Source organism: Amblyomma americanum, chromosome 1 (genome assembly GCF_052857255.1).
Source record: "Amblyomma americanum isolate KBUSLIRL-KWMA chromosome 1, ASM5285725v1, whole genome shotgun sequence".
In the NCBI taxonomy this organism is placed as follows: Eukaryota; Metazoa; Arthropoda; class Arachnida; order Ixodida; family Ixodidae; genus Amblyomma; species Amblyomma americanum.
The window spans coordinates 20,068,312-20,085,378 of record NC_135497.1 but is presented as its reverse complement, the minus strand read 5'-3'; the positions used below and the strand labels follow the sequence as shown (position 1 = coordinate 20,085,378).

General features: G+C 42.5%; 1 protein-coding gene across 1 annotated transcript in view; it reads left to right on the top strand.

The window, feature by feature from the left end:
• Positions 1 to 8,442, top strand: part of Tnks (tankyrase) — a 169,715-nt gene extending 161,273 nt beyond the window's left edge. Inside the window, exon 28 of the mRNA XM_077643796.1 lies at positions 2,547 to 8,442. Within this exon, the coding sequence (XP_077499922.1) occupies positions 2,547 to 2,615 (69 nt within the window). The 3' untranslated portion in view covers positions 2,616 to 8,442. The remainder of the gene's footprint in view (positions 1 to 2,546) is intronic.
• Positions 8,443 to 17,067: the final 8,625 nt, after the last annotated feature.

Below are 17,067 nucleotides of genomic sequence, written 5' to 3'. Positions count from 1 at the left end.
CTGTTCTATGTCCTGTCTGTTGTGCTTCTAATTTTATGTCATGTACCGACTGGCACAGATTATTCCTCCCATGTTTCTTGCCTCATTTTTTTTTTCCAGTATTCGAAACTTTTGGAAATTTTACACCTCCAGTCAAGCTGCATCTCAATTGACAAGCCTTAGAGGCCATAGATTTACATGGCCATCGGTAGGGACCACAACAGCAGTCTGAATTTTTGGATTTGTAAATTAAAGTGGTCAGTCTAAGTTTCTAAAAACTGTATATCAGTGATGTACAAACTGCATTTCTCAGTGCAAAGAACCAGCTGCCAGAAATGTTGCAAGATCACTCACTGCAAAAGCTAACCCTGCTGGTAAAGCATCCTAAAATTTAAGTGAGCATACTGCTCCATGGAGTTATTTTGCATTTAATTTATCGTATGTGCATGCACATGCAGTTTTCATTTTTAGATGAGCATAACTGGTTCTAATTTGTTTGTTTTAATTGTACTGAAATATAATTTTCAGTATGTCCGACATTTTCATTGTCTGGGCATTACATGCTTAATGCCAGAACACCAAAATTAGGTGTAGTGCTAATATCTCCTGCCATATTGCAAATGCATTAACACATCCTATGTGCAGTTTCCCAAATTCTTTTCACTCGGTCATTTAGGATGGATACTTCTAAAATCAGAGTAGGGCGTAATAGCCACACTGCTGAGAAAGTGTGTGCCCATAAAATTTAACAATGTGAACATCTCGACTTAGCTGATGCATCATCTTTGAATGAAAGACATTGGAGGGTGACCACTGCTTGCATGCTTTTGAGGATCCGTCGAACATTTCACGGCAGCACACAAGTCACTGAAGATTGCACACTTGCGTCGTCAGCAATGTATATGTGCGTGAGCAGTATCAGCAGTTTGTTTTGCAGTTTGCAACTGCTCTTGGTGGTTTCCTTTGCGCCCACACAGCCTATTTCTACTGTACGCACATGTTGCAATAAGACTTAGCCACACGCAATGCAGTGTAGAGCATCTGCCTTTCAGTGGGGTTTAGCCCTGAGGCAGCCTGCACTTGCATGTTGCCACCATGACGGCTGACGTTTGGTTTTTGGCTTCCAGCCACATTCCTAGTCTTTGGAAGTGGCACCTTTGATTGGTCAGAGAGCTGTGTTTTACGAACGCATCATAGAAATGACATAACTGTGCATATTTTTTGCAGGTAGTTTGAATGTGGAAGGGTTTCGGGACTTTCATTTGCGATTTTCCTCAGCCTCGCACTCGCCTCACTGCGCAGAGGCAAAAAATTAGCTGGGGTTTACTCTGCTTAAACCGATATGTGACTTGTGAATGCGCGGGTATGTAAATGGCGATGTCACAAGTGACACCATAGCAGCGAGATGGTGCAAGTCTTAAAGCTGTGAACTACTACGAAATTTTTGGAAATGACCCCGGTCAAATTTGGAGGTCGCCATCGTGTTGGGCACAGTAAGTTATGGTTGGACATCGGTTTTGATGCAAATCGTCCAAGGTCGAATTTCGGGGGTGACCTGGGCCAAATTTTAGCGATCGCCTGGGCCCTATTTGGAGATCACCATCGTGTTGGGCACGCCCAATTATGGTTGGACATCGATTTTGGTCCAAATAGGCCAAGGTCAAATTTCGGGTCTGGCCCAGGCCAAATTGTTGGCGCTTGGTGTCACAGTTGCTATGGCAACGAGCAATGCACAGGCAAGATGCACAAGCAAGATTTTTGCTCGGCCCCCACGATCGTATGAGTGCTTTCGCACTAAACGTTGGTAGTGATCCCGCTAAATAATCTATCCATCTTTCTTAGTTTTACATTTCCCTGAATTAATCTGAATTAATGAGGTCTTACTGCATGAAAATCTTTATGCACTAATTTTTTCAGGGCACTGAAAGACTTTCAGAATGCCTTGTTGCAGTAGAAATTTCATTCAGATGGACTTTGTTGTTGCAGGGTTTTTCTGTATTATAAAGTGTCTTTGGTACCAATTTCATTGACCGTGGCAGCCAGCATGACATCCTAACAGAGACGTTTCAAAACGGCTCCTGGGTCAACACTGCTCTGCTTTCACAAGAGCCTTTGCTACGATTGGAACTGCATTTATTTGAAGCTGTGCAGTTTTATGTGCCTTTTATTTCCCATGCCCTGAATTGGTACTTGAGCTGTAAAACAACTTGCAAGAGAGGCGTGGGCTGTTCACCTTTTTGAACTGTTTACATGCTTTGAGATACGCTGAAGCAGGGGAATCCAAGCAGAAGACGCTTGGATAGATAGACGTTTTCCAACCTGATTGCCTCCATATTGCTTGCTGAGTTGCTTTTTTCTCCTAGAACTACAAACCACTCTGCGAACATCGCCTTATTGTTCACTATGCTGCTGCGTGCCCCTGCTGCAGGCGCAGTGGATTGGTGGTGCCAGGTGCAAACAGCAGTCCAGCTAGCAATATGGCGGCAGTCACATTGGAGAGGTCTATAGGTGACATCTTATTGCACCTATGCTTATGTGTGTCTTTTTTTTTTTTGCATTTGTTTCAGGCGTACCCAGAGTACCTGATATCCTATCAGATTGAGAAACCTCAGGATCATGTTGTGCTGGGATCATAACAAAGGCTACAGACGGCAGCAACAGTTCACAAGCTACGTCATTGGCACATAATTCACTGTTTGATTGGCCTTAGCCATTTTTCGGTTGTTACTGTCAGCAGGTGGGCGTGCTGCCTCAGTGGTCTGATGCTGCATGAAACTTTGTAGCAGCAGTTTTTCTTTGCTAATGTGGCTGCTGCGGTGGCTGAGTGGTTATGGTGCTCGGCTGCTGACCCGAAAGACGCGAGTTCGATCTCGGCCGCAGCGGTCAGATTTCAATGGAGGCGAAATTCTAGAGGCCCGTGTACTGTGCGATGTCAGTGCACATTTAAGAACCCCAGGTGGTTGAAATTTTTGGAGCCCTCCTCTACGGCGTTCCTCATAGTTTGAGTCGCTTTGGGACAGTAAACCCCCATAAACCAAACCTTTGCTAATTTTTTCTTCTTGTCTGAAAGATTTAAAACAGGTTTAATGTCCCAAATCTACTCAACGTTGCATCATTCTTCACAAAAACGTGGTGCGTTTTGAAACTTTTTCATGTGTACATCATTTCATTGTACATGATGGATTCTTGAAAAGAATTGTAAAGTTATAAGTGAAGTAAGTGGTTTGAAGCCAGAAGTGACATTGGAACCTGATTGTGGTTGTGCGTTCTTGCCTTTTTAGCTGAAAGGCATGCTGATTTGCAATATGGTTGATATTGTGACAAAAATAGGTTTTATTTTGTTCCGCTTCTCTGAAGCGACTCATTGTGGTGTGGTGTTTGCAATGTGATAGCTTTGATTCCGTCATGTATATATAGTTGTCCGTGCACTTATGCCTGCTTCTAGAGTTTAGTGTTTGTGATGTGCGTGCCATTTATAGTCTTGGGCCTCCTTGTTGGAATGATTCTACATGCAGAGTACATATACAGCTTGGGCAAAATTAGAGCAAAGTGGCATATTTCTCCCTCATCATCCCCAGGCTGCCCTTTTTGTGGCAAGAAGAACGGCGGTGCTCATAGAAGTGAGAGCGGTTTGCTTCACAGTGACCTCACATTTGTTCACTTGCTGTGCATTGTAAATGGCATGTTAGGCTTTCATTGTCTTATTTAGTCCGCATCACAAACATTTTGTGACAAGACAGTTCTGTTTTAAGGACTGGGTCTTGATTCTTCACTATCAGAAGCATAAAAGGATGCCAGGTATGGTTGCCATAGTCACCATAAAGGCCCTTCTCAGAGATATCTTTTCATAGAAACACTTCTTCGGTACCATCAGGCATGTTATCCCGCATTTCTTGAAATCACAACCGGTGAGCTCCTCGACAGTGCTGCCCCAAGCGTCCACGATCCAACTGCACAGGGTTGCTGATGAGGCCCTTGTATGGCAGTAACTGCAGGCTCTTCCTACCTCGTCCAGACCATGTAGCAGCATTTGATGCAGTACCGATGCTTTCAGCAGCTACGATTACTTTCCTCTTAAAAGCAGCCAAGGACTGCTTTCGTGATCTCGATACCACGAGAGGTGTGATCATCCTGGGCGTCGCGAGGTCAGGTCAGCATAGTGAACTGGTGTCAAAATCAAAACTACCAACCTGCACTACCACTAGATAGCTCCTTCTCTTGCTCAAAGCATTGTGGTGACGGCGCTCAATATTAAGGAAACTGGAACTGCGGCTTTTGGTTAAAAATTGTTTGGATCCACATGTAATATGAGGTGGAAATTTGACACGCCAAAATATGAAAAAAAAACCTGGTACAGTCAAACCCACTTATAACAGTATTGAAGTGCCACAGAAATACCATTGTTATAACTGATAATTGTTATAACAGGGTTGTGCCAATAAAAAGAAAACATGACAAACTTTAGAGCATTTAATGACAGGAAAGGCTTGCAGAGGCTTGATCGTTCTAATGCCTGTAAAAGCTCATTATTTCGAACTTCAGGGGACCGGAAAAATGTTCAAATTATTGAATGATCCCGAAAAGATGCCAAGATCCGCTGGCATCATGGTATATTTATCTGGTGAAAGACTGGGCATTGGTTGCTTGCTTTTGAGATGAGAACGGCGTGACGATGAATATTTTTCACAATCTCGTAAATGCTTTATTGCATACTGTCGGCAGCGTCGAAGCAGAACTGCTCAAAGGTTCAAGAGCTTTTGTGCTGTTAGTGTGGTTTGGCTGGTGCAGTTGTAGAGTCTCCATCTTTTTGTTTGTTTCAAAAACTGCACTGATCAGACCTAATTGTTATAACCGATAATGTGCTATGACAACATTGCTATAAGCGGTTTATTTTATCATGGAACTTAAGGTAAAGCTGATGGTGCCACGAATGACCATTGTTATATCCGATATATTGTAACAGGTATTGTTATAAGTGGGTTTGACTATTATACATAGGTTTTTACGGCACACAGATCTACACATAAATGCCACATTTGTCATCCAAAACGATACGTAACCATGCCAAGTTTCCACATGGAGGAATTCCCGTTTCTTCCTGCTTTGTGGGGTAGCAGCAGATAGAAGGAAGAAAGAGGTAAAAGACTGAAGGGAAGTCTGACAGTGATGCACAGCATGTCTTCGCTCACAGTCAGAATGCACTTCTTTTTATTCCTCTCAGTAAAATGACCAATAGGGGCGAATATTGCTGCAGAAAGTTAACTGGCCATCTTTCATTGTGGCTGCATCCTGCAGCTAGCGTGCGGCTGTTTTTTTCTTGCCCATGCACAGTTGTGACAAAGTGCGGATCCTAAATCCACTGCTCACGCATTACTGCACTGTACAGTTCTATCGTGATGATCATGTTCTAGTAAAGCATGACACTTGGGGCACAGTTGTGTTCAAGGCGTCGGAACAAATCCCACCATGGCATACTCTTATGATGCTGCAGCTTCACGTTTCCGACAGGAGGGAAAGGGAAATTTAGCATGGAGGTCTAGTTGCTCAGTGTGCCTTGGAGGGGCTGGCTGTAATGAGTGTGGGAGCTCACCACCAGAGTGGCTAGCTGGCTCAGGGGACTTTTGAAGGATTCTTTTGCATGACTGCTTTTAATCATTGCGAGTCAGTGCACTTGGCACTTGTGGGGCTTTCCTGCAGGGGGTCTCTGTAAATTTTCATTAGTGGGGCCTCAGTAAACTTGCTACTCAGAATGATCCTTCTTTTAACCCTTTTCTTCCGCTATTCCATATGCAAGGGCACAGTACAAGTGTTGCTGGAAAGACGATCACAAGTGCAGAGCAAGTAATCTTGATTCTATCTATGGCGTCAGCCGTAAGGCCTCAAATGCTTAGTGAAATCTCTGGCTGAGGGAAGAGAGGGTGGAAGGTGACTGGTGGCCTAGTAGCTCATGACCAGAGGAATGCACTATTAAAGGTGGCTGCCATGAGAAGAACCTAGAGGGTGGCTACTGTGGAAGGAGGAGGAGTGTGTGTGCAACCTGAGTGTTGTTCCATAGCAGAATGCACGGATAAGTGGCTAAACCAGAGCTATAGCAGCTTTTGCTGATTCATGCGCTAAGCTGGTAAGCCTAGCTGTAAAAATTTTTTCCTGGGATTTGCGCACTAAAAATTTGTGTAATGCTTTCTGCTGTGCCGTCATTTGAAAGTATCTCATGATCAAAATGGTGCCATTGACAAGCCTCTAGACGTATTTGTGATGGAGCTACAGCTCAAATACTCCATTCCATAATTGCAGCACTACCAAAGGCAGAGACCTCCTCAGCCAATCAGGAGAGCGCGTTAAACGTGTTCATCCACGCCTAGTCGTCTGCTCTCGGCGTACATAGATATGGTTAGCAAAGAGTACAAATCGACGCTGTCTAGGTTCCATAAGCATATACACACTTATGTATGCTGAACGCAAGCATTTTGCAGTGCATTATACCATTTGTCACATTGGCACTTTTGGTTAAGCGTATCCAAAAGAAATGCAATGATTAGATTACCCTAGTGGAGCCGTCTGGTTGTTAGAACGGAAAGCATTTTTGTCAACAAACCGACACTCCTCTCTAGGGCTAGAAGCGACAGACTCGTCACTGAATAAAAAATAAGGCAGATATATTGCTCATACGTTTTGTTATATTATAGGCGAGTTGAGGCGAAGCAAAAGCTCTGTGACCCGTTTATGGCCAGTGAACATAATGAAAACGGCAATAGCAACGGCGAATTCAGTCTGAGGCGAGGGGACCTGCTTCGAAGGCCGCCACCAATTTGGAAAAGATGTGTAGGGCACGCAAGAGTCGTGCACGATAAACCCTGGAAATATTGCATGTAGCGTGAGCGTACGTTACGGTTCGATACGAAATAGCGTTTGGAGCATGCGCACTTTAAAGCAGGCTATCCCATATGCCATATGCCCATTTTATACTTTGCCTGTGCACTCATCGCAGCTTTGGTAGTGCTGCGAGGAACTACTGGGATAGAGTATAGAATATGTTGCCGATGTAAAGAGCCAAATACATCACATTGACCAACATTTCCTTGCAAGCTTTTGGATTTCCAAGCCAAGGCTCAAGCAGCGTCTCGGGTTCCAGGCTCAGACTCGAGTCCTAGTCCTCACCTTGCAGATCAAGTCACATTCACTGCTTTCAGTGTCATCCAAATGGTTAGGGTTTTTGCCATTCTCATCCCTGTCACTGCCAGAAAGCAGCGCATTTTCAGTCCCCCTGAAGCTTTCGTCTTCCTACGACGTGATGGTCGTGTTCTAAAGGAGCAGTGAGAAAATATTTTTTTTCTGCTGCATATTTTTTAAGCTAGTTAACAACTGGTGTCATGTGGTGTGAACACTACTAACCAAATATTAGCAGCCAAGCATGTAGTGCCATCTATTGATGCAATTTAAAGCTATTATTTTGAAGCGAAGACTCCAAATCATTGTCTACGGAAGCAAACGGGTTAACATCCCACTTGTGACACACAGTAGACTCCTATTGATCCATATATGCCAAAACTTCAAGAATTTGAATAAAAATTAAAATATTTCTCTTTATAAAATATTTATTTCACTTCACAATTCCGAATTATCCTTTTATTGATGGAAATATTTTTCTCAACACAGACTTTTGAGCCACCCTACTGCGTAGGACACTCTGCAGATTCGCTACCTGTTACGTGTGGTAAAGCTTCAAACATTTGAAATCGCTTTTAAAATCACATTTGTCATCAAGCACGGTTGTTTCCTCATGAAAATGTGCAAAAATTATTTTTCGTTGAAGTGCAATGTAGTCGATGGGGTCGGATTTAAAAAATGGCATCCAGAGAAGACTGGCGGATTTTTGTGAACACACGTAATGCACAAAACTGAACACACGCAACAAAATCCTTGCACAGGAGAAGTTTAGACCCTCTTGAACCTACGCTAGGGCGCAAGCTTTTATACAGTAAACTTTTATAGAGTTACTGCGCAAAAAAGTGGCATCCAATATGTAGGACACCAGGCATATATAGGTTAAGACAGACTCGGTTCAGGCAACTGGGGGGTGGGGAGGGAGCTTCCTTGCCGGTGCAGAAAAGGCAGGGTGCCTTCGTACCTGCACTGGCACAGAGATGTGACATGGCGATATCTCGATGTCATGCATGCATGCATAAGGCGTGCATTGCCTTGGACAGGCTAAAAGCAGGGTGAACCTGCTCGTTGACTTGGAATCTAAATGCTTCAGGACTGCATTTTCAACTGACAGAGTCAGAACACTTGTTATCGTGGCACAAAGATAGCCTGATATTGGCGCCGCACGTAATGCCCGCACGTGCATTACGTGCGGCAGACAGAAAGGCACACTGTGCACCTGCTTGCGAGCTTGTAGGTAAGGGAGACGGCTGCCCAGCTCGGCTCCTTCAAAGCGCTTCTCGTCGTAGTCATGGCGAGAAAAAAAAAAGACGCTGAAAAAAAAAAAACTAAACCAATGCAGTTTTCATGTAGGATAATGTGAGCTTGTTTGATGCTCTGAGTCTTCACCTCACATAGTACTGTAAGTGTCCTATTTGCAGTTTTCTTTTCTTGCAAGGCAATTTGATCCATTTTTTATCTAACTTTTATTTGGCCGCACCTAACATGCTCTTATACCTGTTGGCGGGGCACTTCAGTTGAGACGAGCTTCTGATAAGGTGAACAAGTTTTCATGGTTCCTTCGAGTTCGTCTTAAAAGGAGTCTGCTGTATATTCATGGCAACGATACGTGGTGTTCAGTTAGGCTTTCTATCTCAAGAAATCATGGTCCAATCTATGAAGCTGCATTTCATCACTAAAACTGTACTGCGAAGTGAGACTGGACTTAAGCTCGTATTTTGTGTTGGCGTGATGCACAGTAAGCAAACAAATCCAAATTCACTGTGGAGATGGCAACCTGTGTTCCCCACTGATGCAGCCAGGAAGGTCTAGGGAGAAATCTGACCTCTTTTGCCCTCGTTTTACTCATGGAGTTAATAACAGAATTGTTCCATCAAATGGGCCTTGGCATTTTCTTAGCAGTTTAGTATCAGCATAATGTGGATGGGAGGCTTGTTGAACACTATTATGTATTCTTGTTTATGTGTGGTGTGATGTTGCATGTTTATCCTGACTATGGCTTCGTTGTTTTTAGCATATGGATTTTATGCAGCACACACATTCACAGTGTCCACCGGTGTAGAAAGCGGGGAAAAAAAAAACGAATGTTGGGGAAGCTTGATGTGTTTTGGAAATTGAAAAAATAGGAAACCTGTCAAAACCTGTTTTGTATAAACTGACCCAAATGAAAGCAGCACAGCAATGTTAAATATGCGTCTTTATGCCTTCAGTGATAGCCAGTTTATGTTTACACAGTACCCTTGCATGTATGCATTGGTAAAGCTGGGGGCAATTGATAAAAATAATGCAGTGGTTACTTCTCCAGCCACCACCACCTTTGGAAGCGACCAACTGAGAACAGCAAAACTGACTCCACTGACTCCATTGCAGCGTCTGGTTTAACCGAACGCATAAGCATTGTCTATTTTACTGTACGTGAACAACACTTGGCTATTGTTGTTGCCATAGAAAAAAGAGGGCACCTCTTTGTTAGGTGGCAGTGCAAGCACTCATTCTTCACTTGAGGTAATCTCCTGTGAAAAGGAAGCATGTGCAATATTGGATTATTCCCATGGTAGATAGAAATGTACTGATGCTTAAGAAAGTAACATGGACAAGATAAGCAAAGGACATAAACACAAGCGCTGACTGACAATTTTTTTATGAGCAAAAATTACTCAATATATAGGAAAGCATGGCAGTGGTAATCAGATCCATTCAAACAGTCACGGTGTTAAGGGCTATAAAAGCGATAAAAGACACAACAGGTGATAAGGCTAAAAGACAGTGAAATCTGAAAAGGGATGGTACCAAGAAAATATAATAAAGCACACTGGGTGACTACATGACAGTACTGTCACATGGCGTAGAGAGCCATAAAATCAATAAAAGACCTGTAACAAGGTGTGAAGGTTAAAAAGGATAAAATCTGACAAAATGAACTGCCATGCTTTCCCGTATATTGTGTACGTTTCGCTCAATAAAAAATTAGCTGTCAGTCAGCGCTTCTGTTTACGTCCTTTGCTTGTCTTGTATGTGTTACTACTGCACTGTATTCTTGAAGTATGCACAACCAACTAGCCAGACATTACATATTAAGCTTTACCCAGTAATGAAAGGCACGGAATATGCATAGTTTGTTGTGGTTTAAAATCCTGAGGCTGCATGTGGGCTATAGGGGGCAGCTGTAGTAGAGGGCTCCGAATAATTTCAACCACCTGTGGATGCACACCGCATTTTTGCATTTCGGCTCTGTGAAATAGGGAGGTGCCAGTGCAGCTGGAACAAAATGCGCGCCCTCACCAAGGCAATTCCTTTAATACCTAACCAGCCATAGCTCCCTACAAGCAAGCTCAGCATTCTTGCTGCTAAATGCATTGGGGGAATTGAAAATCTGCATGCTTTGGTACTAGTGGCATTGCATTCATTCGCTCATACCTGCAGCGCAATATCATGCAGCACCATACCTGTCCCATGGCCAGTAAGTGTTTTTTCAGGATGCGCTGAAAAGTGTTGAGGCTGTAAATTATGTGAATTAGCAGACTGCTTGTTTAATTGCAGTCATGTAATGCTGTTACAAGTTAGCTGATCTAGTTCATTGGTGTGCCTCCTATTGCATTGGCTGACATTACCAGGGTTGCACAGTACCATACAGTAGTTACTTGCATTTGCACATAGTTAACTGTACATTTTAAGCCAATGAATGCGAAAAAAACTAGGTATGAAGTTACATTTTTATGGCTAGTGCTCATTTATATGTATGAGTTGCCAAGTAGTTCTTCCAGGTGTTATCTCGACCCACAGTAGGGTGGTTCAAGTGAAACTCAAGTTTCAACTTGTTCTCACAAAAATATTCAATGAGAGATAATGGCTGCCAAGCTGACATTTAGAACAACTAAGTTCAACAGAATGGAAAGTTGTGCTAGTTGGATACTGTTCATGATGAATAGGTGGCCGCAAACTTTGTGAAGACACAGAAAGAGGACCACAGGACAGGAGCCGTTTTCACAACTGGTTTATTTGTAAGGAAACAAACTCTTAGTGTGAAAAGATACCAAAGGCAGCAACAACAACAACTATTCACATATAAGAGTTCGTTCCGTTCCCAAAAATTGTGAGGGTACTTAAGTCGGCTTACGTGGAGGAATGCGAAACCATGTGTTTTGAGGATAACTCATCGCCTCTCTCTGAGCCTCTTTTTTCCTCCAAGGAGGATTTCAGAAAGTTCGCACATTTACTGTAATTCATCGTCATCATCAGCAGGGCAAAGGCCTCTCCCATGTCTCTCCAATTAACCCTGTCCTTTGCCAGCTGCATCCACCCTCTGCCTGCAAACTTCTTAATCTCATCCGCCCACCTAACGTTCTGCCTCCCTTTCAGCTCACACATTTTGGTTTTTCAAATTTGGCGCCCATTGCTCCTTTCCCGTCCACCTACTATATCCCTGTCCAGCCTATTCGGCTGTCCAACGACTTTTGCTTCTAATTAATTACTACTGTATGTCAATCAAACTTTTTTGTTCAATTATCACTCGTCAAACACATTTCAATTCATTTCAAACTTTATTTCCACTCCTTTGCCTATTTTTCCACTATTTTGCCGTCCAAAATTGTTTTCCCGTCCACTCACTATATCGACGTCCACACTATTTCGACTGTTTATCGACTTTTTTGGCTCTAATTAATTAACTAATTATCCTATCGACATCAAATCTTGTCGCACATCATCCTCTATCGATTATGACCAATCTTTGATCCTAACTGTTCTGAGCTGTCCTAACTATCGGAGCACAGCGGCTGCTGGCACAGTTTGCGGACATGACCTTGCCGACATAGCCAAGTAATGCTTTCGCATTAAAAACCAATTGTGAAAAACGGCACCTGTCCTATGGTCCTCCTTCTGTGTCTTCGCAACGTTTGCGCCCACCTATTCAACTAAGTAAGCACAGGTTGAAACGTCGTACAGACTATAAAACACGTTATCTTGTAATTAACTTAGTTTTTTATTCTTTGGAAATCCATGGCTTTTTTTGGTGTGTATTTCAAAATGCAAGTTTCGTTTTTTTTTTTTTAGAGAATACTTTCGACGAATGAATTGCTGACTTTTTCCGGTGATTTAATGCGGCTATCCTGCGTGGCGAAAAGTTACTCAGTCTGTCTTGCCATTTTTGTCAGCATGAACAGTGCAAATGGTAGTACTTAGAGTTGTGCTTGTAGAAGGAATTTGCCGTCATTAAAAAAGAAACGCCGGTTAAATGAGACAGCTGGCAGGCAAAAACGCAAATGGAAGTTTAGTTCTCAGAACAAGGTTGACATGTTATTGTTGGGTTGTCACGCTGGGTTGAATGAGAGGACAGGGCATTATGTGGTCTGTGTGTGTATGGCAGCTATGGAACTGCCACTCAATCATTCAGTAGCCAGCACGTGTGGTTGATAAACCTACTTAACCGATTAACTGTTCTAAAACGGGCGATGATAGTGAACAAATAGTGCTTATCTAGCAGGCAGCGAGGACGTGGTGCTTCCCGGGCTGGAGAAACATGTGAGCTATCGGAGCAATACTTCTAATCGCACAACTACACTGCTTATCCAACTTCACCACCTTGCGTCACGTCCTTGGCTTCCCTACTTAGTTAATTTTCAACTTTGACTGAGTGTAATTCATACTCAAGAGCAAGCTAGCTATGCCTTGCATGCCAAAGTTACTGACCTTTCTCAATTAAAACTGAATTTGACATTCTTTTATCTTCTGTTATTTTTCTTTTTTTAGGTTTAAACCGAGAATTCCAACCCCTACTTGTAATATAAGAATGCTGCTTCTGTGTTAAATTTGTTTGGTATTATGAATTTGTGATGTGTTTAGCATTAAAGTGGTTCAGTTAGTGCTTCTTGCAGCATTTGAGGTTTCCAAGTTCATAGCTTATTGCGCAGTTGATTTCATACATTACCAGAGCATACATCCCTTCCATCACAGTGTGACAGCTGCCCACCAGCTGAACAGCCTGTGCAATGCCTATGCCACATTGGCAAACTTTATGGCACCAAGTGCCTGAGACATTAGGCATGTTTAACGCATTCACTGCATTGATGGTGATGGGCAGTACTGATATTCTAAAGCTGTCTTGCTAAAATGTGTAGGTAAAAAGGTATGCTAGGGCGTAATACAGTTAATGGAGTTCTGGGGGGTAGGTTCTTTTGTTTTGTTTTGCACTGCAGTGTTTATATGTATTTCATCAGGATGCGATATTGAGTGATTTGGTTCATAGTGCTAGAAGAGTTGTGCAAATATATCATATGTATGACATTTTTTGCCTTTAAGTCTAAATACTGCTTGGCTTGTGGGTGAGCATCGCTTTTAAGTGTGGGTGAATGCTTTGATTCAATGTCTAAATACTGTTTGGCTTGTCGGTGAGCATTGTTTTTAAGTGTGGGTGAATGCTTTGATTCATGGGTGCTGTGCATTCGAGAGAACATTGGTTTAAGGCATATAAGTTCTGGGGAACTTCTACAGTCCATTTCACAATGCTCATGTTTAGTTTTAAATAATTGCTTACAGCCAGCGTGAAAACACTGTGCAGAAGTATTATCCGCACTTTGTATTTTAACCAGTTGTCCTCATTTTGTAAAATTGAGACCATTATACCTATATATTTGACCAGTATAAAACACCATTGCATCCTGCTTTTTTTTAAACAGAAAGTGAGCCTTGTGTTTCACATAGACTATTTAGACACTGTGTGGCCACAAATATTGTACATGATGTTAAGTGAGAGTTTAGCTGTAGCAATTGAAGTACTGTGGCCTGGTTTGTTATATTTTAATGATGAAAATCTTTCACTTACATGAGTGGCATACTGTAGTTTATATCGTGGTTGTACCATTAATATCCAATCCCTCAAGTCCGCTTGCCCTTAGGGCTAATGCCATTAAATTTGTGTCATGCTAATGGCATTAAATGTAGGGCCTTCAGCTTTAAGTTTTGCTTCAAATTTTGCTGTGTGGCGTGTGTACAAGATGCATGTTTTCATTGTTCAGTGTATTTGCTTTCGTTTTAATTTGAGCCTATGGTAGGTGCATTTACTTGCCTACATTTGGTCTATTGCACTGCAGTTTTCCTAAAGATCTTAAACTTGTGCTGCATACAGTTTCAGAAACTGTAACCTGAGGGCTTATATAGGAAGCATGGTATTACTTGCATGCCGTGCTTTAATATTTATTAATATTTTGTGTTATCATTATGTTTATGACTAAATAGAATACGAGGTAGACATACAAATAGACGCATGGGCTGTATCAGTAAGCATTGAATGATGGGTCTAGCATTTTACTGTGGACTTTAAATGCATTGTATGCTTTCTGCATTCACTCCAGCTTGGGTCACATGGTACTGTGAAGAGCAGTGTCCATCAGACCTCTGTTCAGCTCAGGATGGAGTACATGCAATACCAAATTATACCTGTTCTACACAGGCGTTTCAAATGCCTTTGAACTAAATGTCATAGTGCTGTCTGCTGCTGCTACATGAGATTTCTTAGTGCCATTTGGTTGAGATGTCAATGAGTACACGGAGCGCCTTAGACATATACAAGCACATGTACCCTCATGTGCAATGTCATGCCATCGTTTGGAAAATGAAAATCTGCAAGTAAATATGTGCTTTTAGTCTTGTGGATTTCAACAGACATGGCATGCAGTATAGTTTAATTATTGTGGCCAATGTAGCTTCTCAGTATGGCAGCTGTTGTGGGCATGCAGGCCAAGAAATGCAGGTGATCTTTACCCTTGTTAGCTTTGGCTTTTGTCACCCCAGTTTTGGGGACCACATGGAGAATAGCAGCCACCCTCAAAGCAATCCGAAAAGTTTATCAGTGGTTGCTCTTTTGCCATTGTTTATGTTCATAGAGCAGCAGGGATGGAAAGATTAACAAATGCGGAAAACTGGCAAGTGACCAAGTGTGTGCAACACTGAGCAACAAAAAAAAAATATTACCAACAGCTCGCAGAAAGACTTAAAACCACAGCTCTCGTTTAACGAAACAATGAATGAATTCGCAACAGATTATGCTAACAACTGATTCATTATTATTACCAAATTATTTGTGAAATTTCAATTAAAATTATCAGTATGAAACTAGGTAGCAGTTTCGCTCCTGCATAATGGCAAATGAATGTTGAAGGTTTTTACTGTCGTGAACTACTGCAGAGTCCAATGAATCCAAATGTCATTCCAAGCTTAAAATAACATTTGGCTCAAATGTTACATCAGTGTGTGTGTAACAGAAGTATTAAGCATGTTGAGATCAGTTGCATATTTAGACCGTGTTGAAATGTTTGTGTGATAAGGCATTAACCCAGCAATCAATATTGTTACTGTGAGTTTTCCGGTGTGGTCTGGCAAAAACTTGTGGCCTGTGTTTTTTGTTCCATTTGGGTGTGCTCGCTGCCTGAGCAAAGTGCCTTTGCAATGTGATGAATGCTCAGTGAATATTTAACCCTTATTTATTGGTTTGCGCAAGTTAGTGTGCTGTGGCAGTATATTATGATTGTTGGTTACACTCAGATCAGTGGGTGTTTTTATGTTTTGAGCTTTTGGATCGTGTACATATTCAGTTCATTCCTTTCCATGTTTCCAGTGTCCTTGTCGCGGGAAAATGTGCAGATGTATGTGGAGCATTGTAAGGACAATTGCATTTTTCATATTTACGCTTGGCCATGGACCCCCACGTGCCGATATTTTAAAGTGTTGGATTATGTGATACAAATAAAACAGGCTGACACTTGTACTCTTTGGCCCATTTAATGCTGCCTGCAAGGCATTTGATGCTCAGTGCAAGTGACAAGGAGTGTCATACGGCTGCTGTGGAAAGATTGTCGCTTTTTATGCTGCGCATCCTGCTTGCCTAAGTGGAAGCTTCCAAAAAAAGTGCGCTCTAATGTGCTGCTTTCCGTATGAGGAGGAAACATGGTGTATTGATCCAGAATTGTGAAGGCAAAGATAGATCACCTATCCCAGCTTCATTACACAGCGTAAGAGGTGACGGTAGCGTGCCATTTCGTTAGGCAGCATTGGGATACCTGGACCAAATAACGCCGTCTACTTCCATTTCGTGTGCTGAGCTAAAAGAGCTTCGTCAACCCCGAGTTCAGCTAGTCGTCTCCCACTTCCTTCAATTCTCATTGTAGCATATTTTTAGATAGGATGTCCTGTTTCTAAGCAAGTAATTGCTTTTTTCCAAAAAAGGCTCGCGAGTCGTGCAACTTTTCAGTTCAATTTTGAAAAGCAGTCACGTCAACAAATTCATTAAGCTCGATGCTGAGAATAACGCATCTCGCAATACGTACAGACTCAAAAATAGCATATCAGAACTTCATCAAGGATATGACTGCCCCACTTGTGACCTTGATCCTCCAAACCAGACGATCCTATGCTGACGCCAAACAGTTGGTATGGATACCTGGCCACCCGGGCATGGTGACTAGATGCTGGGAGGTGGCAGCTTTGCGGCCAGTGGCGCATGTGGCGCAGGCAGCAGTAGATCATGAGAGCGCCAGGTGGCGCGCATGTTCTCAGATTAGATGCTTGCTCTCTCGCTGCATGAGTAGTGAAGGCGTGTTTCGTTCGGTGAAGCCTGTTGTTTTGCTGCTTCTCGTCTCATTCGTTGGACTGAAAATTGTGTTTTGTTTCATCCGCCTGTCTTCTGAGCTCGCCGTGTGCTGTAATGACGACTGCAGACGGCTGAGAATTCGAAGTGCCAGACTCACTGCTTTGCTCCCGGGTGCACGACGTATGTTTCCTCAAGAAAGAAAACAAAACTTCCATTTTTTTCAGTGCCACATAACAAACGGAGGTTCGGAGCATGGCAGAGAGCGATTCCTTGCACAGACAAGCACTTGGAGAAAACCTCAGTGCTTTGCAAACTGCATTTTGATGAAAGATTCATCGTGC